Here is a 24,139-nt window from a genome sequence, read left to right on the forward strand (position 1 = left end):
CAATGTTGATTACCACAAAAACTCGTCACTCCTTTTCTTAAAAAAAAAAAAAAAGCACATGTCGAGGTTACAGTGAGGCACTTACAATGGAAGTGAATGGGGCCAATTTTTGGAGGCTTTAATAAAGGCAGAAATGTGAAGCAAATTGTTTTATAAAAAAAGCACTTAAACTTGTGTATAATTTGAAAGTTGTTAAAATAGTAGGTTTTCCAGAAGTATTAGGTTTCACAGCGTTATGTCGTTATAGCAACAAAGTTGTAAAAAACACAGAAAAGGTTAATAAATGATTGTATAACACTAAAATCATGTTAACATGCATATTATATACATATTGTGGCTATACTTTTGAAACAGTGAGTATTTAAAAGTTTACAGATTGGCCCCATTCAATTCAATTGTAAGTGCCTCACTGGAACTCAGATTTTTGCTTTTATTTGAAAGAAAATGAGAGACAAGTTGTCACATTCCCCGTTTTCTTTTGTGTACTTTTATTTTGAAATTCTTGTTAAGTCCCTGTTTCCTAGTCATGTGATGTCCTGTTTTCCCTCCGTGTTCATGTGTCTTGTTTTCATTGGTTCATTGTTTGATTACTTTGTTATCAGTTCTAGTTTGTCATTGGTTTTAGTTCATTGCCTTGTTTAGAGTTCTGTTTGCCCATTGGCTTATGTTTCCCCATGTCCATATATTTTTACCCTCATGTTTGCCATAGCTTCTTGTCTAGTATTGATGTTAGCTTGTGTAAACTAGCTTTAGTTTTGATGTTAGCCTGTGTAACATAGGTCTTGTGATGATGTTAGTTTGTGTAAACTAGCTTTAGTTTTGATGTTAGCCTGTGTAACATAGGTCTTGTGATGATGTTAGTTTGTGTAAATAAGCTTTAATCATGTCTAGTTCCTGTTGACGTTTTTGATAGGGTTTCTTGTATTATCTTCGTTTTGGCAATAAATCTGCACTTGGGTCCTACACAACGTCTTCGTCATTGCCTTTGTCAGCTACACAGCGTTACACAAGTTGAAATACATTTTTGTGGTAATCAACATTATGCCACAAATGCTGTCGATTGAGCTTAACCTGTATTGAACCCGGAATATTCCTTCAATAAATTTACTGTATTTACTTATTGATCATTACTGAACTTCTATTATATTGCTTTTATCATATTTGGTCATTTTCCACTCCACAACATACCTAACAACACCCTTTAACCATGATAAATCACTGTAATTTTATGTAACTTATTGTTACTGTAACTTATTCTTGAATTATACAGTACATGTTACTTTTTATTGTATACTTTTCTTATTTTGGTTCAGGAGGCTGAATCCATAAAACCATATTTGCACTTGCACACTAACAGCACTCAGGCGCAAGGACACATGGAGTCAATGGCCTTGAGCAGAAGAAAGCGATTCACTATTACAATGTCAACTATTATCATAAAAAGCCTGCTTAATCACCGAGCCACATGCTGGAATATTTATGAAGCTCTTTCATTGCTGTTGTTCTCACAAGTGTTTGCACCCGGCACCATGCAGTCAGCCTGCCAGTGCAGCAGACTGATAAAATGATCAAGAGGGCATCTGCAACTGCACAGCTCTAAAAGCAGATGTTGCTCTGCTCAGAGGCTCAGCTGTGTGTCTGAGAGCTCATCACCTGTGATGAAGAGCAGTGGCCCTGGTGTCCAGGAGACCTAGAGTGATATTTAAGGTTGCAGTTTCCATGTGCTCTTGGCCATTGAGGGAATCTCTTCTGTTCTGATGGGTTTCACTGTGTTTGATGTGGCAGAGAACTAATTTGCTCAGCTGGAGAAGAGAGCAGGACATGATGTTTTCCGTTCTATGCACAGTGTGGCCCTTTTTGCTGTGACCTCATTCTTCAACATGCATGCCTATATCCCTCACAGTGTGTGTGTGTGTATGTGTTTGTGTGTGCTGCAGAGGTGTTGTGCTCACCACAGAGAGGTGGTGGAAATGTAGTGGACCATCTGAATGAATGGCAAGGGGTCCGAAGAGGCTCCACAGTTGCTGCACACACACTAAATAAGAAAGAAATATGGTTAAATAATCATTATTTGAATGGAGTGATAATACTGAAAACTAGCTCAAACAAAACTTTAAACGACTACATGAAATCAAAATGAATACTATTTTCAAGGTTCTCACACATCTGACCAATGCATTTCTATGACTTTTCAAGTGGTTCATGACTTCTGATTTATTATTTTCTTATAGAGATCACAGTCATGGAGCAATTTCTATTCCAGAAGATTCAATATTTTAGATCTGATCATCAACTAGAATGTTTTTTATTTACAATACAAATTTTCACATAAGACTTTTGCATTCCTTTTAGATTGTATTCCTTTCTATGACATTTCCAGGCCTGGGAATAATAATTAAAAAATTCCCTGATATTTCCAGATTTTCCATGACTGTGGGAACCCTGTATTTCCTTTCTTAATAAATGCCCTGCGTCTTATATTGTATAATTCATCATTGCATGCCATTATAATGCAAAAAATAAATCGGAGGTGTCAGAAATAACACGTTAACGCATGCATTTAATTTTAAAAGTATAATGCGTACATTTTTCTTAATTGCAATTAATGCATTTTCCATGAATACAGTATAAACATTATGTGAATGGTGGAACCTTTGTAATGTGTCCGCTGGATTCATTACACTGACACACACGTCACAAACAGACACAGCACAAGAGCCCTTCTACCAAGATAAGCCTACAAGCTTAGCATAAACAGCATAACGCGGTGATCCCATTGACATTCTATCGGTGGTACTGTTGTAATACTCTCCTATGATAGAGCCACAGAGATTGTTATCTCTGAAAGCGCTTCTCCGTCAAGATGTATGATGTACGGAACAAGCCCAGATGGGACTTTTGGCACATTTTAATTACCACAGAAGCAAGTCAATTCTTAACAAATCACCAAAATGCAGAATGAGACGTTTTTGTCTGGAAGCATTTTTCATGATAAGTTCAAGTGGCGCTGATGCCCTGATGCGAATCATAAACGCAGATTCACGACTGCTGTAACAAAGTGGATAGCCACAGTCTACCGGCAGATTAATATTGTGGAGGATGTGAGTTTAGGAGATTTACTGCCCATTGCAATTAATATGCAACCTATGGGGAAACTAGTTCTTTCAATTATTAAACTACCACTTAAACTTTGGGAAACATTTAATTTTACTCGAATTGGTGCTTTTTTAGTGCATTTATTTTGGAAGGCTTTGTTTGAAAATGTTAAAGCATTATATTGTTACACATTTATTTTATTTTTTTTGCCAAGATGATATAAGTATATATAGTGCCAAATTTAAGCAATTTATAAATCTGCAATTAATCGCGATCAACTACAAAAAAATAATTTGATTCATTGTGATTAAAAAACTTAATTGACTGACAACACACAAAAAAAAATATCATACTTTTTCATGAAAATTATTAATAATAAAAAAATAAAAATTACTTTCCCCACCTCTGCTAACATAATAAAGGCTGTTAGGGCAAGGAAAATAATAGTAACCAATAATATCATGGCCCTTTTTCATGATCCAATCAGATTTTGATGTATAAAATCACTATTAGATTTCCAAATTAATTTTGTTTCACCTGAAAATATTTTCCATGATCAGAGTTAAATGATTTGGAAATGCATTTCACGTTGTCTTCAAAAGAAAAGACTGCACAAGCAGAGACAGCACTTGTTAATGAAGAGGCTTCACCTGCTCAAAGAGTGTCATGGCAAACTTCTGGTGTGGGATGCAGTGTTTGGCTGTGCAGATGTCCTCCTTGGACTCGTCAGAGATATGAAAGTGGATTCTCATGAGAATATTCTCCTGTGAGAGACAGAGAAAAAACAACCACAGTTAATGCTCAATTATTAACACTTAGTTTGCTGTAATCCCAATGAATTTGAAGTAAAATCCCATTGAGAACAGAATGAGAGCGCAACAGAATGTGCCTGTCCTGCATGTCTCATGTTAATTGATTCTTGCTGTCCTGTGGGTGTGTACTAAGTCTGTGGGTAACAGCATGCTCTGCAAAATGTTAGGTTGGGGGCAGCTCATGTTCCATAGGGATGTATTGAAAATTCACTAAGCATCTGCCCTTCAACAGTGTCTCCAGCCTTGCATAATGGCCAGACAACAATAGTGGTTAAGGGAGAAATAAATAACATTTGCACTTTGTGGTTGCAGTTCTTATTGGTCAGCATTTTGTACAATGTTGCAATACCAGCAGAAGAAAGAAGCAGAGACAGAGCGCCATTATTCATCTTGAATGTTGTGATGCTAGTAACTTTAAAGTGAGTCAACAGGAGGAGAGTAATCACTCTATAAACTGTACGAGTGTCTTTGTGATCAAACAGGGAGGTTTAATTTCAGTGGAAAGCATCTGTACTATAAATTATCCTGCATATAGAGAAAGACAAAAACTGACAAGAAAGGAGAACATGAAGTATATAACCAACAAGGAGAGGGAATGACAGATACAGATGACTAGAGAGAGATATAGAGCCAAAAAATAAAAATAAAACCCTTTCCTTTCTTCCTTCTGCCTGCCCTGATGGAACAAGGGCACTAACAAATGTCAGGCAGCATATGCTAACAATGTAGACTGTGTTTTTTCCTCACAAAAATCGACCTCTTCAGTAGAGTAGAGGATAATTTGACATGTGAAGGCATCATAAAGAGAATGGAGAGAACGAGGAAATGGAGGGGAGTGGGAGGAAAAGAAGTAATACTCTGAAGGGGAGAGTGACAGAGGGAAGAAGAAGAGTTAAGAGCCCTTACAAAGCACTCGGCCGCGTCGTCCATAATGCCAAGCTGGAATCGCTGCTCGTCCTGGAAGGTTTTGGCAAGAGCACAGCGGAGAGCATCAGAGGGCAGCACCTTCTCACTGCTGAACTGGAACTGCGCAAAGATGCTCTGAAAACACACAAACACATGATAGATGATGCACAATATGTGCATTGAATTTTTTGTTGTTGATTAAAATAAATAAAAAAGGTATAAGAAACAGTGTATATCTTAGGTATCTTAAGTTTCAAACATTTCTTTTAGGTTTTTTACCATTTCTCTCTCATTTCATGTGGTCCTTTTTAAAAGTAGAAATATTCCCTTAAGCCTCTCACTCTAAATTAATATGAGGTCATAAAAGTGACCAAAAAAATTTATGTAAACAATTATAAAATAATTGGTCAAATGCTGTATAAAATAGTTTTAGACATCAACACCACAGCTTACCCTCCACAGTAGCCAACTTCATGGAAGTAAAGAAAATCTTATGGATTTGGAATGGTATGAGATAGAGGTTGACCGATAGTTAATTTTGCAGATACTGATAACTAAAAATCTTAGTCTTTCCAAAATGTGATGTACAGACATAGAGGCTACAATAATCCACAAGAAGTTTATTAGTTAACCAAAAATCCCTATAATAACCACAAATTATGAAGATTTGGTGCATAGCTTAGGACTTTTAACAAGCCCAAAAAACACACCAGGGACACTTATTTTGCAATGACAGCGAATTGGCTCTGTTGCAATGCTCTATATTTAAGTATTTAAGTCTTTTAATGCCTTTATATTCACCACATGAAGGGTTTTTTATATAGGCCTACATATTTCACCAGATTTAGGTTTAAGGAGTTATAAGGTTTATTATTATTATTATTATTATATATATATATATATATATATATATATATATATATATATATATATACACACCACGCCTGTGCTGACAGGGCATTTCCATACGGTCCGCTTTGCTTCAATTTAGAACACTTGATTATCCAATCAAAATAAGAAAATATGCATTGAAGTGAGGATATAAATATGTCTGAATATTGTCAATGATGAAAGATTTAGACACAGCAAATCCCCATGTAATTGTTTTTATTTTACCTATAGAGGCTGCTTTTATACTGTAGAAACAAGCCTGCCACTGAGAAATAAAAAAATATTGGCAACTATCGGCACAGATATATTGGTCTACATCTAAAATGAAGTCAATGACCATGAAACCATCTGAAAGAAAATACAAGCAGAGCCTGAATCATATGAGAGAGTGGACAGGAATATTGTCCCAGTGCAATGCGTAAGAGCAGACAGGCAGCCCCTAACTGCACTGGCCCAGGGCTCAGGGGAGAGCTCTCTTATTTCCAGCTGAGTTATTGAATTTTGATGGAAAGCGCCAAAGGCACTCCTGAACATTAGATGGACTCTAATATAAAATGAGAGGGAACACAGACAGAGGGGAGGGAGGAACAGAAAAGAAACAGGACAGGAAAAAGAATGGCATGAATAAAGCTGCTTTCACACAAAGCTCTTTAAAAGTGATAAGATGGGAATCTGGACAAGACTACCATGCAGCTCTATTAAACACAGGATGTCTAGTTTTTTTACCCAAAAATCTGATCTATTTTTCCCCCATTAATGCTTTACAATATAATTATTATTATTTTTTTAATTTTGATAATACATGAAAATGTAATACACTGTTGGTTGAGTGGTCTATCATCAATTTGTCATCTGGAAGAAGAGGTGATTATATTGCATTATGAATAAGGTCTCCTGCTTTACCTTCAGAGCACAGAAGATGCACGAGTCCTCCATGCACTTGTGTGTAGTGAGCTGCCGGAAACTTCGGCGGAAGATATCCAGATGCCAGAGAACCTGTAAAAAAGGAGCAAAATTAGACTAAAGCAACAGGTTTAGAGTTTTGTCTAATTTTTGATGCTGCCTGCACACAGGCATGATTTGTCTTGCACTCTGGAAGGATGAAAAAAGGTTGAATCAAGCATCCGACACTCTTCAACACAGCTTATAAAATGTCTGAGTAGCTCAAGTCATCAAAACTGCATTAGGCTTAAAAAACACTTGCTACTCTGTACTGACTGCAGTTGACTTTCTACCTTTCTTAAGTGTCTGTCTCACAGGAGGGCAAGACTATCTAAGTAGAGCCGGTTTGGAGATGAAGAGCTTCTACCCAAGACATCCAAAGACAGAGTCCATGCTAGTTTTACCTTATGCTGACAGATTCCTTTCTATAATAATAATAATGTCTCATTAATAAACACTCAAGAGCTACTGTTATGTCCAGCTTTCTCGACACCTCGTAATCTGACCTTGACCCATCAGACGAGAGAAGAATAATGTTGTTTCACCAATCAGATGAAATAGGTCCGATAAGCCTGTCTGCTTCAGCCAAGAGTGTGAAGAAACAGGTAGCAGAAAGTAAAGTCTGAGTGTAAGTAAAGGAGAGATATACAGAAGTGATGAGAATGTTTTCCAGCTTCAGTCTTTCGTTCTGAGGAATGCATGCATCTCCAGGTGAAGGATAATGCGGAGTGTCAGCGGAACAAAGACCTGCTTGCGTCCTGTTGGGCAGCTCACATACACACACACACACACACACACATAGAATCATGTACACCTCCCATCTGGCCCTGCCCGAGAGGCTTCGGAGGCCGACCTGACTCCACCTGCTTGCCATGAGCTGGGACTTTGTGTGCCATTGCCCTACTGCTCGTCCTGAACATCTAACGCTTGCATGCTGAATTATAGAGAGAGCTGTCAGTCCCACTTAACATGACTCAACTACCCAACTGAATCTGCTGTCTGACTTTGCCTTCATAGATTATGTCTTTATCGGTCTAATAGTTATAAAATCTGTCAATGAACTTCAATTTCCAAAGCTAGCTGTGCTACACTATAAAAAAAAAAAGACTCTTTTGAGGAACCAATTGACAACGGTATAATCCTCACAATATCTTCCAGGCACCCTTTAAAGGACCCTTTAGTGTCCTATTTATGAACTCAATTTATATTTCAAGTGCCTCAGAGCTAAAATGAACCATTGACAGTCTTTTGAGTTCTTTGAAGTTCTTGCATGAACTAAGAGTAAGTTTCTCAAAGAACTGAAAAGGTTTGGAGGATCTCCAGAGGGTTCTGTGATGTGGCATCTGAGGAATCCTAAATGGTGCCTTAAGTATCTTTTAATTTTTATCTGAAATCTTATGCAGACTGCAGAGCTCTCCATTAAATTTACATTTGCATTATTTTGAACACCTTTAAAAATCTATAGTGCTGACAGAATCCAATTAAGAGAGTCGTTTTAGAGACCCCAAATCAGAAAACATCTGTTTGACTGCAGCTGGGCTAATGCCTCTGTCTCTGCACAATAAAACGTAATAGTACTCAACAGCATTGATCTTTCAGGCCATCATTCTGATGACCCTATGTAACCTCCTGCTGATGGCCTTTGCCAAGCAGGACTACAAGGGAAGTGATTAAACATGCAAAGCTGGCTTGGTTAAACACAAGACAAAAGCTTTTATGTAAATGTTTCCTCAAGCATGAACATTCAACCTGCCCAATAGAGAGCTTAAAGGAGACCTATTATGCCCCTTTTTACAAGATGTAATATATGTCTCAAGTGTACCCAGAATGTGTCTGTGAAGTTTCAGCTCAAAATACCCCATGGATCATTTATTTTACCATGTTGTAAATGCCTCTTTTTGGGTGAAATCAAAAACACGCTGTTTTCGTGTGTCTCTCTTTAAATGCAAATGATACTGGTACTGATCCATGCTTTAGAATCACGTTTTTGGAAAATCCTGCTTTATATTGACACTCATTCACAAAGCAGTCTGGTGTAAAATTATTTGCAAAAACATACAACATTTTTGGTATGTTTTGGGGCACATTTCCTTCTAAAACAAAACTTGTCCAGTGCATTTTCAGTGGCTCTGATGCGGGGAGTACATGAAGACCCTTGTGTTCACTTTTAGAACCAACAACAGAACACTTATGACGCTTACTAAGCTGAGACATTCTTCTTCTCACTTTAGCTGCTCCATCATGGAAAAAAATGGCTGAATGTGTGTAGATCACTCAGGGGAGGATCTATGATAATAGGGTGGTGTCTGTCACCAGTCTTGGGCGAGGCCTGCTCTTATGGGACGTCACATTAGAACAGAAATGAAAACCATTCATTTTGACACACTGTTTTTGATGAACAGAAATATAAGAAAGAGGAGTGCGTGGATTTTTAACATTGTAGGGTGGTTGTGTACACACACTGCAGACTCACATTTACAGTATGTACAAACGAATTTTGCATAATAGGTCCCCTTTAAACAGCACTTTCCCAGTATCCATCAAAGTCATTAAACATACTCTTTTTATTTGTAAAGCAAAGCACATGGCCTTAGGAAACAGTTGTTTAGGAAAAGTGACAGACAAAGTTTTAATAGAAGCCTTGGAAAGGTCAGCTGTAGTCCTAAATTTAACAATATCTATGACCAAAAAGCAACATTTTAAATTGTTAATGCAAATTTAGGAGATGGCTGGATGATTTGGTTTGGATAAATCCAGAAAAAACCTATTGGAAAATATACAAAATGAAGATTTAACACATAAAAATCATTCCAATGCACCACTGTGCATGCTTTGGCAATCACTAAAGGATTAGTCGGTAAACGTAGAAGAAGGGAATAAAAGGGACGATATGAGACCAATAACCTTATAAACGTCAATGGCGTTCATAAAGACATTCCCAAAATAAACATTGTTCCTTAAACACTGTTCTTGCAGGTCTCTGGGTGTATGTACAGCAGCTCGTCAGACACACAAGAACATTCTGAGCCAGTGGCCATGGACTATCTGATATGTCTGTGTCTCAACGGTCAAGTTCCCTTTTATTGATTTGACATCAATGATTTGACACTTAATACATTCTGGGAGCTCCTGTCATGCCACTGAGTTTGCCTCTGATAATGTCTGCAAACTAAATTCAGCTTTTCTTTTTTGAGATTTGGAGCTGTCTACTATAGTTCTATACTTGCATGGGACAAGAGTGCCTGTATTGAGGAGAAGCCTGCAGGACCTAAAAGAGGTACAAGTGTCTACTTGGCAACCTGGGCCACATCTTCTTATTAAAGCAATGTTCAGAGTCACTGTCATACGGAGAGGATTTCAAACTGCTGATCTGTAAGGGGACAGTCATATAGCAGTCACTGAAGCCACTTTAATTATTTATTTAAAAAACAAAACAATAACTATAAATGAAAAACAATAAATCCCAGCCATATCAGGAGGTCTAAACTGTGGAGTCTGTCATTGTGAAATGGCTCTAAAGCTTGCAGCAGATTGCTGCTTGAAAGATTAGTTCAATAAGAGCAACAAAGTTGCATGAGTTCCTAAACTGGACAGATCAGAGTTAGCCCAGTGCAAAGAGGGACACCACAGCCCATTACTAAGCATATTATACGCTTCAGAGTCCAGGGGACGGAAAGCAAACAGGAGGCAGGGATGATGAAAAAGAGAGATAGACAGAGACAGAGTGAAAATTACAACGACTGACTGGAAAAGAGATAAAAGAGAAGGGGGGAGTTACTTCCTTCAGCTCATCAAACACTCAAACAATGTGTGCAAACATGTGAAGTCTTCCTTTCACGGAACATGATCATTTCACATCATGTGCAGTTATCAGCAGAAATTAGGAACTGGCCTCAAAATGTACCCGAAGGCTGCAAAGATTCTGAATAAACTTAACAGATCAAGGGTGCTTTCCTAAAATCAAGTTAAAGGCAAATTTGTTAAGCATTTATAAATAGCCTAAACCCAAACATTACCTACCGTTGCACTCAACAGGAAATTGATGATAACACATCCTGACCAATACTGTTATCTTCTATCTCAGAATCAGCAGGAGATCATATGACGTCAGCTTTGAAAACACAGATGGCCTAGAGATAACTCTCTCCCTCTTTTTCCTCCTTTCAACTCATTTATTACAAATCATCTGAAGCAGTTCTTCTTGAAGTTTAAGGGGTTTCATAAAGACATCAATTTACAGTATATACAGACGATGGTTCTGTGGCTGATTCACAGAACTTGGTATGTAGGATATTAGACAACATGTCCCTAAACTCTGCAAAATGTTTTCTATAATCCACTGCTAAAGATATCGACCAATTAATAAGGTATTTTCCAAAGTAAAATAAAATAAAAAAAAATCACAAATTAGGTACTGATGTCTTTAAGGTCAACTGTTACCAAATACATCACCACCCTACCTAATGTAATAAAGACATTTTTACACAATTTGCAATATTCTTGAACTGAATTACTCAAATTATTTAGTTTGCCCAGATAAAATCTGTGTACTTTTCTTTTCTCCGCAATTTCACAGATTTTGAGGGAAAATCTGTGGAATTCTGCAGAAGGGATTTAGGAGGAAGGGGACTTAGTAAAATATATTAAATAGAGCTGAGAGTACTATTCTATACTGGTAGCTGAGAAATAATGAAATTAGTGAAAATATTTAATTAAACAAATATACATGTGGTGGGGATACCTTAAACTTTTATGAATGACAGATACCACAATTCTGCGATTTCATGTGAAGTTCTGAATGCACAGTTTCTGTCTGGTCCTGCTCACAGTTGGGCTGAGCAATTTTTCTGATTAGTTCTAATTTACTTTTTGACTAACTGACTTTGTTTTTGACACGATGTAGAAAAAAATCTACCAAAGTAGTCAATCCACCAAAGAATGAATAAGGATAAGAAAAAAATCTGCTTGGCTTAATGCTGCCTTCAATCTTATCAGCTGCACATGTGTGCATTCTCCAAATTAACGTAACAGGTTAACAACATGGAGACTGATATAAAAGGCACTAGTAATAATCCTGGAATGATTGTACAATGTGATTGTAGCTCAACAATCATGCATGTATACAAGTTGATAAACAGTCTCCAATAATACCCATAATAAAGTGTTCGTTAAGTGACAGTTACGGGCGCTTCATATTAAATCATATGGGTAGATTATAAATGGGAGCAGCTCCTTTTACCATGATGATTCAGCTAGATCGCAAATTATTGTGTTGTTCTGTGACATGATTCAAAAGGTACTGCATAGTCAACATTTGGCAAGCAATAATTTAGACAAACATTGCGAATTGAATAGTAATGATAAATAATTTCATATTGCTGCACTGCTCAGCATGTACAGCTAGAGAGCACCACATGCCCTGTATTCTATCTGCAGCGGTTTATGCTTATATACAGTTGATGTCATAAGTTTACATACACCTTAGCCAAATACATTTCAAATCAGTTTATCACAATTCCTGACATTTAATTGTAGAAAACATTCCCTCTCTTAGGTCAGTTAGGATCACTACTTTATTTTAAGAAGGTGAAATGTCAGAATAGGGCTGCCGGTTATTATTATTCACGATTATTAATGTCGATTAAAATATAGTACAGTAGTAGATTTCAATGTTGGATATGAGCTGCACTCTTAAGCAGTAATTTAATTACTGCTTAAATTATCAGTCCATTTACAGTAAATAATATGACATATTCAATATTCAAATGTATTAACAGCCGATTTAAATTGACCAAGTTACTGCATTCAGTAAGCACTGTGATGGTGAGACAAGTGCCCATTCATCCAGTTAGATCTTCAATGGTGATCTTGTTCATGTAAGTTCATCGTTAGATAATTTGCCATCTGAGTTTGCGCGAAAACTTTAACTCTACCAAAACCAATGGATCTTATTATTAGAGTAGATGCGATAACAATGACGGTGATTCCTGAAATATGTTATTCATGCCATATACTTTATGTTGGCTACACCTCCAAAACACACTTCGAACATTTATCCAATAAGCTGGATTACTTTATTGCTATTTTGTACAAATCAAATTCACATTGGCCCAATTATTAACATGACAAAACTAAAATATTATAAAAACAAATTATAAATTGCACACAGCAATCGAGCAACGTGACAAAACTCTCCCATTACAACGACTGCTGTCACTCGCTGCAGGTTTAAACTGTTTGAGATCTGCATTTCGTCGTCAGCTCAATGACACTCAGCACAATGTTCTGCACTCTCGCGAACGCTCTCATTAAAAACAAAGCTGTCTAATCAGCATAAACAACTCAATTATTTGCACCATGTCTGTGCCTTGATTAGAACAGGATTGTTTTAGTTTTGTAGTGTTGCTCATTTGCAGTGTATTTAACATCTACGTTCAAAGCGACCGGTGCAATATGCAATTTATCCAAAATAATTCCAAAGTGCTTTTCGCTCTCATTTTACAGCATTTTTCAAGTGTCAGTTGATGTTTCTTCTGCATTAATTTTTGTGTGCCACCACGAACAGAGATAGAACATTCAGACCGATTTAAGCATCTCTGATTGGCTATTGCCATTTTATTGCTCAACAGACGTGTTAGTGATTGGTTAGAATACTCAACAGCTGCAAAAACGTATTGTAAATAGAAACCATTGACGCAACAGCAGCAGACTTAAATTGAACGCTGTAATTGTCAGTTTTCACGATTACATAATCGTGGCAGCAGTTATCGTAATCGCGATTAGTTTTTCGATTAATTGTGCAGCCCTATGTCAGAATGCTAGTAGAGAGAATCATTTATTTCAGCTTTTATTTCTTTCATCACATTCCCAGTAAGTCAGAAGTTTACTTACACTTTGTTAGTTTGGTAGCATTAGGGCTGAAACGATTAGTCGACATTAATCGACAACGTCAACAATAAAAAAACATTTTGTGAGTTAAAGATGGATCGAAATCAAGTGAACAAAAAAGGTTTTTGGTGTAGTCTTAGCCCATTATACAATGCAAAAAAAATCTTTTTTGGTTTGTTTTCCAACATAAATATCTAAAAATCCTTATGTAAATTTACTTTAGCAGCTATACTGCAGAAGAAAAAAATTGTTATCGGAGAATTTTTTATAAATTATTTTATTCATTTATTCTATATTTTATTCATTTTAATATTTTATAATATCAAAAAATCCTTAAAACAAGATACATTTACCTGAGAAGCAACATATAAGATATTTAGACTTCCTTTAAGAGCATTTATGTTGAATACAAGTAAAGAAATTTAAGTATGAACTAGTGAAAAAATACACTTATAAAAATACAATTATATTTAAGATACAGTCTCTTAAAGCAAGTCTAAATATCTTATATTTTGCTTCTCAAGTAAATGTATCTTGTTTTAAGGATTTTAAGACAATTTTAAATGGAAAACAAGATAAAAACACTTGATAACAATAGGATTTTTTGCAGTGACATTTTTTATTAATTAAACAATAGTTTAAGCAAAGTAGTTTTCCCCCCTTTAATTCAGTGAATGTCATTTAGAAGTATTTTTAAAAGATGATTTTGTCCTCTTTATTCTTAGTAAGCACGTTTAATCCAACCTTTTTTAGTTCGGGGCACAAGCTGAATAATCGCTTAAGAGCTAATGATTAATCATTGCAATAATCACCCAAATAGTCGATAAACGTTCGATTAGTCGATTATAAAATAATAGTTAATTGCAGCCCTAGGTAGGATTGCCTTTAAATTGTTTAAATTGGGTCAAATGGTTTGTGTAGCCTTTAACAAACCTCTCGCAATAAGTTGCTTTAATTTTGGCCCATTCCTCCAGACAGAACTGGTGTAACTGAGTCAGGTTTGTAGGACTCCTTGCTCGCACACAGTTTTTCAGTTCTGCCCACAAATATTCTATCGGATAGAGGTCAGGGCTTTGTGATATCCACTCCAATACCTTGAGTTTGTTGTCCTCAAGCCATTTTGCCTCAACTTTGGAGGTATGCTTGTAGTCATTGTCCATTTGGAAGACCCATTTGCAACAGAGCTTTCTTCATGGCTGATGTCGTGAGATTTTGCTTCAATATATCCACATAATTTTACTTCCTCATGATTCCATCTATTTTGTGAAGTGTATCAGTCTTTCCTGCAACAAAGCACCCACACAACATGATGCTGCCACCCCCATGCTTCAAGGTTGGGATGGTGGTCTTTGGCTTGCAGGCCTCAAATTTTTCCACCAAATATAAAAATGGTCATTAATTTTTGTTTAATCAGACCAAAGGAAATGTCACCAAAAGGTAAGATCTTTGTCCCCATGTGCACTTGCAAACTGTAAACTGTATTTTTTATGGTGACTTTGGAGCATTTGCTTCTTCCGTGCTGAGCAGCCTTTCAGGATATGTCGATATAGGACTCATTTTCCTGTGGATATAGATACTTGCTTACCTGTTTCTTCCAGCATCTTCACAAGGTCCTTTGCTGTTGTTCTGGGATTGATTTTTACTTTTTGCACCAAACTATGTTCATCTCTAGGAGACAGAATTCGTCTCCTTCCTGAGTGGTATGTGTGGTCCCATGGGGTTTATATATATTGTTTGCTCAGATGTGGTACCTTCGGGTGTCTGGAAATTTCCCGAAAGGATGAACCAGACTTGTGGAGGTCCAACATTTTTCTTTTGATTTTTCCATGATGTCAATCAAAGAGGCACTGAGTTTGAAGGTAGGTCTTAAAATACATCCACAGATACACCTCCAATTCAGTACACCTCCTATCAGAATCTAATTGGCTATCTGTCTAAATGCTTGATATAATTTTCTGGAATTTTCCAAGTTGCTTAATGGTGCAGTTAACTTAGTGTATGTAACTTTTGACCCACTGGAATTGTGATATAGTTAATTAAAAGTGAAACAATCTGTCTGTAAACAATTGTTGGAAAAATGACTTGCCAAAACTATAGTTTGCTCATTTTAAATCTGTGGAGTGGTTAAAAAATTTGTTTTAATGACTTCAACCCAAGTGTATGTAAACTTCTTACTTTTCCCAACAAGACCAAACATCTGTTGAGGTCATTCAATGCACAAGTCAGTAATTATTGAGATTTTTTCTGATGACAAATAACCCCTGCATCAAATTTTTAACCACTCCACAAATTTCATATTAGCAAACTATAGTTTTGGCAAGTCGTTTAGGACATCTACTTTGTGCATGACACAAGTAATTGTAAACAACTGTTTACAGACAAATTGTTTCACTTTTAATTGACATTAAGCAGCTTGGAAAATTCTAGAAAATTATGTCAAGTCTTTAGGAAATTAACTTCTGATAGGAGGTGTACTGAATTGGAGATGTACCTGTTGATGTATTTTAAGGCCTACCTTCAAACTCAGTGCCCCTTTGCTTGACATCATGGGAAAATCTAAAGAAATCAGCCAAGACCTCAGAAATGTAATTGTGGTCCTCCACAAGTCTGGTTCATCCTTGGGAGCAATTTACAAACACCTGAAGGTACTACGTTCATCAGTACAAACAATAATATGTAAGAAATAAACCCCCTTGGGACCACACAGCCAACATACCGCTCAAGAAGGAGACGCATTCGGTCTCCTAGAGATTAATGTATTTTGGTGCGAAAAGTGCAAAATCAATCCTAGAACAACAGCAAAGGACCTTGTGATGCAGACAAGTTTCTATATCCTCAGTAAAACAATTCCTATATCGACATTACCTGAATGAAAGAAGAAGCCAAAGAGTACCATCCCAACTGTGATTGCTGCAGGAGGGCCTGGTGCACTTCACAAAATAGATGGCATTATGAGGAAGGATATTATGTGTATATGTTGAAGCAACATCCCAAGACAACAGCCAGGAAGTTAAAGATCGATCGCAAATGGGTCTTCCAAATGGACAATGACCTCCATACCTCCAAGGTTGTGGCAAAATGGTTTAAGGACAGCAAAGTCAAGGTATTATCTCAATCCGATAAAAGATTTGTGGGCTGAACTAAAAAAGTGTGTGCGAGCAAGGAGGCCTACAAACCTGACTCAGTTAAACCAGTTCTGTCTGGAGGAATGGGCCAAAATTCAAGCAACTTATTGTGAGAAGCTTGTGAAAGACTACCCAAAATATTTGACCCAAGTTGTTATCGGAGAATTTAAAGGCAATGCTACCACATACTAACAAAGTGACCCACTGGGAATGTGATAAAAGAAATAAAAGCTGAAATTATTTTTATAAAATGTTAAGACATTTTACATTCTTAAAATAAAGTAGTGATCCTAACTGACCTAAGACAGAGGATGTCAGAAATTGTGAAAACATTTGTTTAAATGTATTAGGCTAAGGGGTATGTAAACTTGTGACTTCAACTGTATAAACCCTCAGTAGACTGTGATCCACCATTTTAACTGTGAATCACTGTTTTCATTTATAGAACTGCACCATCCTTTTGCTCGGACACGTACACAAACACCTGCATACTAAACATTCTCTGTCAGACTGCCCTAACTTTGTGGAGACCACACATACACTGTGATACACAGAAGCCACACGATGCAAGAGATGGATACCTAACAGCACCATATAAAGTCATATTTCATCTGAACATGAGTACCGGTAGTCATTTCTGACTCATTAGTCATATCTTAATCTGAGCAACTACACAAGAAATACAAGCCACTGATTCAAGTATAAGAGAAGATAAGAAAATAATTTGTGTGCATGCCTGTGTGAGGCTCTTGTGTAGTAGGGCTGGGCGGTATATTGCCGTTTTAAGGTATATCGATATATTTTCAAACGAGATATAGGATTAGACAATACAGTTTATATCGATATAGTTTGATGTTGGTTGCATAACCCGTTTCTTTAGTACAAAAAAAAAAAAACAATGTTTAAATTATTTGGAGATGATCTGGATTTAAAAGATCAGATGAGCAGCAAAACAGCGGCGCATTGTTTGACTGAGAGGCGGCTTGTGTGTGTACGGCGTACTTTATTTTTACATTTGTTTTGTTCTATAATGGGGGGGTTTTCTATCCATTGCTTTTTTTCATTATTTAAATACTGACTTAATTCTTTTAAAATTAACAAATTAGTTAGTGTTAGGCTATTTTTTGTTGTGGTATTGAAGTTGAGGTATCAAAAATAATCACATTTCACTAAAGACTACTGAAATTTTGGTATTGTGGTAAATGTATAAATTGTGTATGGTAGATCTTGCTGCAATATCATGAGATATATCAAGTAGATCTTATTACATAGAAGTGTTAGCACCCCTGCAGTAAATGATGGCGATGTATCCTTTCCTTTATTTGACTACCGTGCGTACATGTAACATAAAATAGCCTCCCCTACCCAGCGCAGTTTACATTTATGTCCCAGAGAATCTAGCTGATTGTATAGGTATAATATTATTAGGTTGGCCATGTCTCCGTTTTAGAAAATATACAACAGAAACTCTGACATATTACTTGAGCATGTAACCAATACATGTCCTTTTTTCTCTCTGGACAAGTAACTTTTTTACTCGGAAAAGTTAATGACCAATTTACTTGTCCGAAGGACAAGCACATCACAATGCTTGATGTCGAGACCAGCATGCCATCTGTAGAGAATGCCATAAACAGGTTGCATCCAAAAGTCAAGGCACTTCAAATCTCTTCCACCATTTACAACAGCGCAATAAACTGCAGTATGTGTTAAACTTCGAGCTGCTGCAGCAACCCCGGCTTTCCTCGGGAATCCTTTGCAGCCTGAAAAGTCTTCAGCCCCGAATCAAAGTGCGTTGCAAGCTTAATTTACAATCTCACATGTGTCTTTGATTTACAACTAAACATTTAGTCCACCTCGTAGAAAATACGGAGACATTTTTTTTGTCCATATCGCCAGCCCATGTGTAGTATGGTGAATAGTGTGTGAATGAACATGTTTCCATGTTTTAGTTAAGGCACTAACATATGACCTCTTACCTGGAGAGCGCTGTTCAGGAAACAGCTGTTCTGTCCCGGCTCGTTGATGAGTCCTTTGCTAGGGGCGATTGATGTCATGGTCCGTGGGGTGAATATTCCCTGCAACCCACTGCTGCCAGATGCAAAGTAGTTTCTTTTCCATGACATGGTGGAGGAAATCTGTTTAGTTCTAACTCGTCCCTCCTCATAACAACAATCTCAAATTCATCTTCTAAAAAAGGCAAAGAGTAATTCATTAAAGTGATATATCTAAGAGAGGTGTGTCAGATATTCAAGTTAAAAACTGGTTGAAACTAAAAAAATATCCAAATAGTTTCTTCTGGGGAAACTGCTTTTATTCAAGGGTGTTGGCTTCTTATTGTGCTCTTGCATCAGACAGTAGTAATTCTCTGGTAATTGGTTGTGGAATTTCACACTCGCTCTACATATAGTCTTCTGGGTTGTGGAATGTGTGGTGATCCTCACTTCAGCTTTCTGTGTTACTCCACTAAACAGTAGCAACAATATGTAGACTGACGGCATGTGTCTTGTCCTCTTGTTGCTTGTAAACAAGTCTGCAGGGCGTGAATCTTCACAACACTGTAAATCTAGGGGAAAAAAACAAAATAAATATGTTAACATCTCTACACACTCAATCCAGTTTAATGGGGCACTGACACATGCAGCGATTTGCAGCAAAAAAGTGACCAGAAGTCATTCATTTTCAATGACAGTTTGCAGTTTCTGAGGCATAAGTGACAGCAATCGCTGGGGCTGCACAATTAATAAAATAAATAATACATTTCTGGGATTTACACACTTTGTAAAGTGTGTGTGTGTGTGGGGAATCAAACACAAAACATTTACCACAAACTCACCTAAATCTTTCTCAATTCCTGTATATGTCAGATGGAACAAGGGTCAGAAATTAACTTTTTAAATAAGGGGCAATATTTGATTTCCAGTGTCATAACTTTTTTCAATTCTAACCTTATAAAATGACACTGTCATCCTTTTATGTTAGAATTTAAACAATTATTTCCATTTGAAAAATGGCATGTTTCAATAATTACAAAATTGCATGATCTGCACATTTCATAATGTGCATTGTTACTGAAACAAAACATTTTTTCATTCACATTTTTCCAAACATTTTGGCTATTAAATTAACATCGCCTATAAAACTAATGCACTGACATAGAGATGACAGCATTTCTCCAGATTTGCTTAAAAAAAAATAAAAAACTTAGCAACTCCTATTGAATAAAACAATAACAAAATAAACATTTCACAATGAAAATTAGTCAAAGATTTGATTAATATCATAAAAGTGGTTAATGTAAAATTATTATTTTATTATTAAAAATGTTTTATTTCACATCAAGGCTATTTATTCAGATATTATTTTTGTTAATATTATTATTAACTACATTGTAGCATTTGGTTACATTATATTTTGTGTTCTCTTAGACTGATTAACTTAATAAATAAAAAACATCCATCCCTCCCACACTTTTGACTTCTCGCTGGTGAGGAGGGTTTTCAAACAGAGAGATGCATAAGTGAGATGAACCGACAGGCAGGTAAGTAGGCTAAAGCACAGGGAGTGACAGTGCTACTTTGTAAGACATTATATTTTTAACATAAGGACCGAACAGTCACATAATTTAGCGAGTGAGCATGACACCGAACTGCTGCGGAGCGTGAGAAGCGAGTGCTCGTTTGTGCACGTTTATGGCGCAAGCATCCGCCACTGACTCTGCACAATGGACAACACAAAACAAATTATGTTCAGAGAAAATTCCAATGAAGATCACGATGTATGCAGGGTTTTTCCTGCATAGAGAACTACTAGGCGGCCACCTACGTCAAATTTCGTCCGCCTCCGTCTGTCTACAAAAATCTGGTGGGTGTCTTCATGGAAAACACTAACAAGCATTGCACTTGGTGAATTGTCATTGTAACTGCAAATCTCAGCGATAATAATAAAAAAAAAATCCATTGTCGAATAGTCGCTTGATATCATTTAACGTAACGTGAGATCATATAAAACTAAAATGATGACGCGTGAGACGAGAGGAGCGCTGCAGCTTGAGTGTCTGATAGAAACACAGATCACAGCTTGCCGATATATCTTTATTTCATCCTTAATTAAAGTTCATATAATACTGCAGCATGACATGTAAATAAGCACAAACTCCAAAACTGTCATTCTCTGTGTGGTCAGTCACTGCGCAAAAGTTACCCAATCTGAGTGGGAGTCGAGACCGGGAGAGATTTAAAGTTCTGCTGGGTGATGCGCACTCTAACACGGAGACGCTCATCTGTCACCCCCGCTGTCTGCAGCTCGCAACAAGTTGCATCATTGATGAGATCATCGTGATAAGCTCAATCTTATGTGAAAAATAACACTAAAATGACAACAACAATAATATGTGTGTGTGTGTGTGTACCTGTATATCTATATATATTAGGTTTTGGATAGACTAGATTTACAAATGCTTATCAATAATACTCTATGTCTAAAAATGTCAACAGTTTTCATTGACTAAAACTACATTAAAATGCCCAGACTTTGTCAACTACAACTTGACTAAAAAAGAAAATAGGATAAGGTTGACTAAATATGATAAAAACTAAAAAGGACATTTGACACAAGACTAAAACAAAATAAAAAACAGCTGACAAAACTAACACTAGTATTCAGTTGCCAGGTCCTTAAGATTGTATTAATGCAAAGCCAACATTTACACGTTTTTAACGTCACTTTTTTGATCAGTATGGTACCACCTCTGCCTCATTTTGAGCCAGTAAAAACCCTGTATATGTATTTGGAAGTAGGCTTATAGGCTACCAGATGTTATAAAAAAAATACAAGAACGCTTTGCGGGAGCATTTTTTGACAAGATATGACAAAACTATAGCTCGTTCCAACATCACGCTTGCAATGTTAACACCTTTGTTAATTATTAACAGGAGTGATAGTTTTATCATGTCACTTGCTAACGGAGCAGTATAATGCCATTTGCATGTCGAATTAGGTTAAGAGGTTAAAAGTTTATACATCTGTAACATGTTAAATTAAGTAACTATCCGACAAAGTGCTCCCTCACTGCACATGCTCACACTAAACTCAACAAGTGCTCAACGAGCAGCTGACAGCTGCACGAGAGAGAGAGAGAGAGAGAGAGAGAGAGAGAGAGAGAGAGAGAGAGAGAGACTGGATTTACCCGCACATCTTCTGGAGTTACAGTTTGATACGAATACAAGTTTATTGATTTGATTTGTTCATCTGTATCTATTGGTGTAATAATTTGCAGCTGCAATGTAAAGTGAATAAAGCGTGCGGTATAAGATGTGTCTGAGGCAAGAACGATCGCTGTTTAGCATGTGCAGGCTATTTATATAAATCAATTGCAGCATTTGCAGTTTGATAAATCGCACTACGTCATATGCCAATTTCGATTTTATTTTGATTAAACATTCAGCCTTACATAACTCTGTAAGGGACACGATAGATGCAGCTCTTAAACCAGTCTCCCACAAGCAAGCTTATATTAGCAGCACTTAGCCAGCCAGTGCACTTGCATTAGAGTGAGGAGGATATGGTGCACCATTGTTCTTAGTTTTAGCTAGAGCTCCTGGCAAGAACTTTAAATGCTTCAGCTTTGAGCAGTTCCTCAAAAATTTTGCAAAACTGCCTATGTCCTTCTGTGTCTAATGTGCTTTTAACACAAGCAGACTTGAGGGCAGTTTTCAAGAAACAGAGGGGAAATCACGGAGAGAAAAGAAATAGGCCAAAGACTGACAGAAAAAAGGCAGACAGGAACAGAGATGACAAGCGCTGTGGCAAATGGATGCACAGAAATTATTATTATTATTATTTTAAGAAATGAGACAGAAGGAATGAAGAGAAATATTCTACCAAGATGTGTGTTTACCTAGCCCTGAGTCACCGGCTGACCTTGCTCTGCTTAAGTCACTGGGTTGTGTGTCTGTGTTTATGGCTTTGAAACCGCATAAATGCCTGATCTTGCTGTAAAAAAAATACTGTGTTTATAAACCGCAGGTAAAACATAAAGTCTGCATTGAAAATAATAGTCTGTGGACCCCCTCCACTCCGGGCCACCCTCAAGCCCAGGCCTGGGACAAAAGGTCCAGTTGTCCCCCCTTATCTACAGCCCTGGGTGCACCCCTCATGGGAGGTGGATAATCAATGTCATTTCCTAAAAAAAATAAAATTCAAGCACTATAATAAATTAAAATATAGATATAAATGAAGAATTTAAATGGGGTTTTGTGCCTTTGCTTAAAACTTTATTTTTCTATGGTACGGTTAACTTTTTCATGGAATTGAAAAAGGAATCCTATCTGATGAACTCCATTACAATTACTGACTTTTCTGCATGATATGTACTCTTCACTTTTTAAAGGTGAAGTGTTTAATTTCTGTGGCATTAGAGGCACCAAACCATAGCATCTTTAAGATGCTAGAGAGAGGAAATAATTGTGTTTCAAAGCTCAACATTAACACACATACAAACACTCGATAGCTAATTGTAGGTCTGTGAGAATTCCACCTCACAGGTATGCTGTACTGTGCCTTGTTAGGCCGGTAGGGCATGAAGTAGGTCGAATGGCAGTTCAAGCAGGCGGATTAGCCCGATCAGACGATGGATTATCCTGTCTGGCAGAAAACAGAACTAGCAGTGTCTACTGTAAGGTCCTCATTAGCTCCCAGACAGTGGCTTAGATGGTTCCAGAAGTAACTTTTCGTAAACAAGGGTTTTGGTGAGTCAAAAGCTGGTAAACAAGCATGTCTCAGAGTTTCACTCAGCGAATCTGGATTCGCAGATCATGTTAAGTCGTCAAAAAGACAAGATTTACTGTGGATTGCTGCTTGCCTATTTCTAATGCCAAGAAGGTATGGAGCAAAAATGTAATTCATCTTATTATACACAATTATAAATTGTATGCCTCTGTTCCCTGAAAAAGCAAAAGTAGGTTGAGTGATCAAAAAAAACCAACTAATTTAACTGACTCTGTAAAGACAGCCAAGTACAGGGGTATTCAATAAAATTTCCAAGAGGTACGGTCTCTAGATTTCCAGACAATAACATACATGGTGTTAGTAGTCAGTATAGCTATGAAATGATATAAGAATGCAACATTTTTTAAATAGTAGGCCTAATTATAAATTTCCAAGATGGCAGTAATAGTACTTTGAAAAAGAAGGAAAAAAAAAAGCATTGAAGTCAAAACTGTCTCTTTAAAACTGGGCAAGGATTAGGACATTGGGGCTCCAGACACAAAGCCAAAGTAGATGGGTTTGGGGGATCTTTTACCAAAAACATTAAAATATTTAAATGAGTTCATCAATCGAAAGCAATTTGTTATAAATATTAAAAGATAAAATCAACCGAATATTTGTAGATACTCAAGGGGCTAGGGTTGCAACGGTATGAGATTTTCACGGTATGATAACCGTCTCAGAAAATATCACGGTTTCACGGTAAATTGG

At 36.9% G+C, this 24,139-nt stretch overlaps 1 protein-coding gene across 6 annotated transcripts in view; it reads right to left on the reverse strand.

The window, feature by feature from the left end:
- Nucleotides 1-24,139, reverse strand: part of LOC127660376 (inactive ubiquitin carboxyl-terminal hydrolase 54-like) — a 79,910-nt gene that overhangs the window by 21,816 nt on the left and 33,955 nt on the right. For 5 of the 6 annotated variants that reach the window (XM_052150517.1, XM_052150516.1, XM_052150520.1 and 2 more), the window contains exons 2-6: nt 18,640-19,226; nt 6,609-6,701; nt 4,815-4,949; nt 3,747-3,860; nt 1,953-2,035 (exon numbers count right to left, since the gene is read on the reverse strand). In XM_052150517.1, coding sequence (XP_052006477.1) covers nt 1,953-2,035; nt 3,747-3,860; nt 4,815-4,949; nt 6,609-6,701; nt 18,640-18,786 — 572 coding nt within the window. In that variant the 5' untranslated portion in view covers nt 18,787-19,226. The remainder of the gene's footprint in view (nt 1-1,952; nt 2,036-3,746; nt 3,861-4,814; nt 4,950-6,608; nt 6,702-18,639; nt 19,227-24,139) is intronic. The other variant, XM_052150518.1, reaches the window with a different exon arrangement.

Source organism: Xyrauchen texanus, chromosome 20 (genome assembly GCF_025860055.1).
Source record: "Xyrauchen texanus isolate HMW12.3.18 chromosome 20, RBS_HiC_50CHRs, whole genome shotgun sequence".
NCBI classification, from domain to species: Eukaryota; Metazoa; Chordata; class Actinopteri; order Cypriniformes; family Catostomidae; genus Xyrauchen; species Xyrauchen texanus.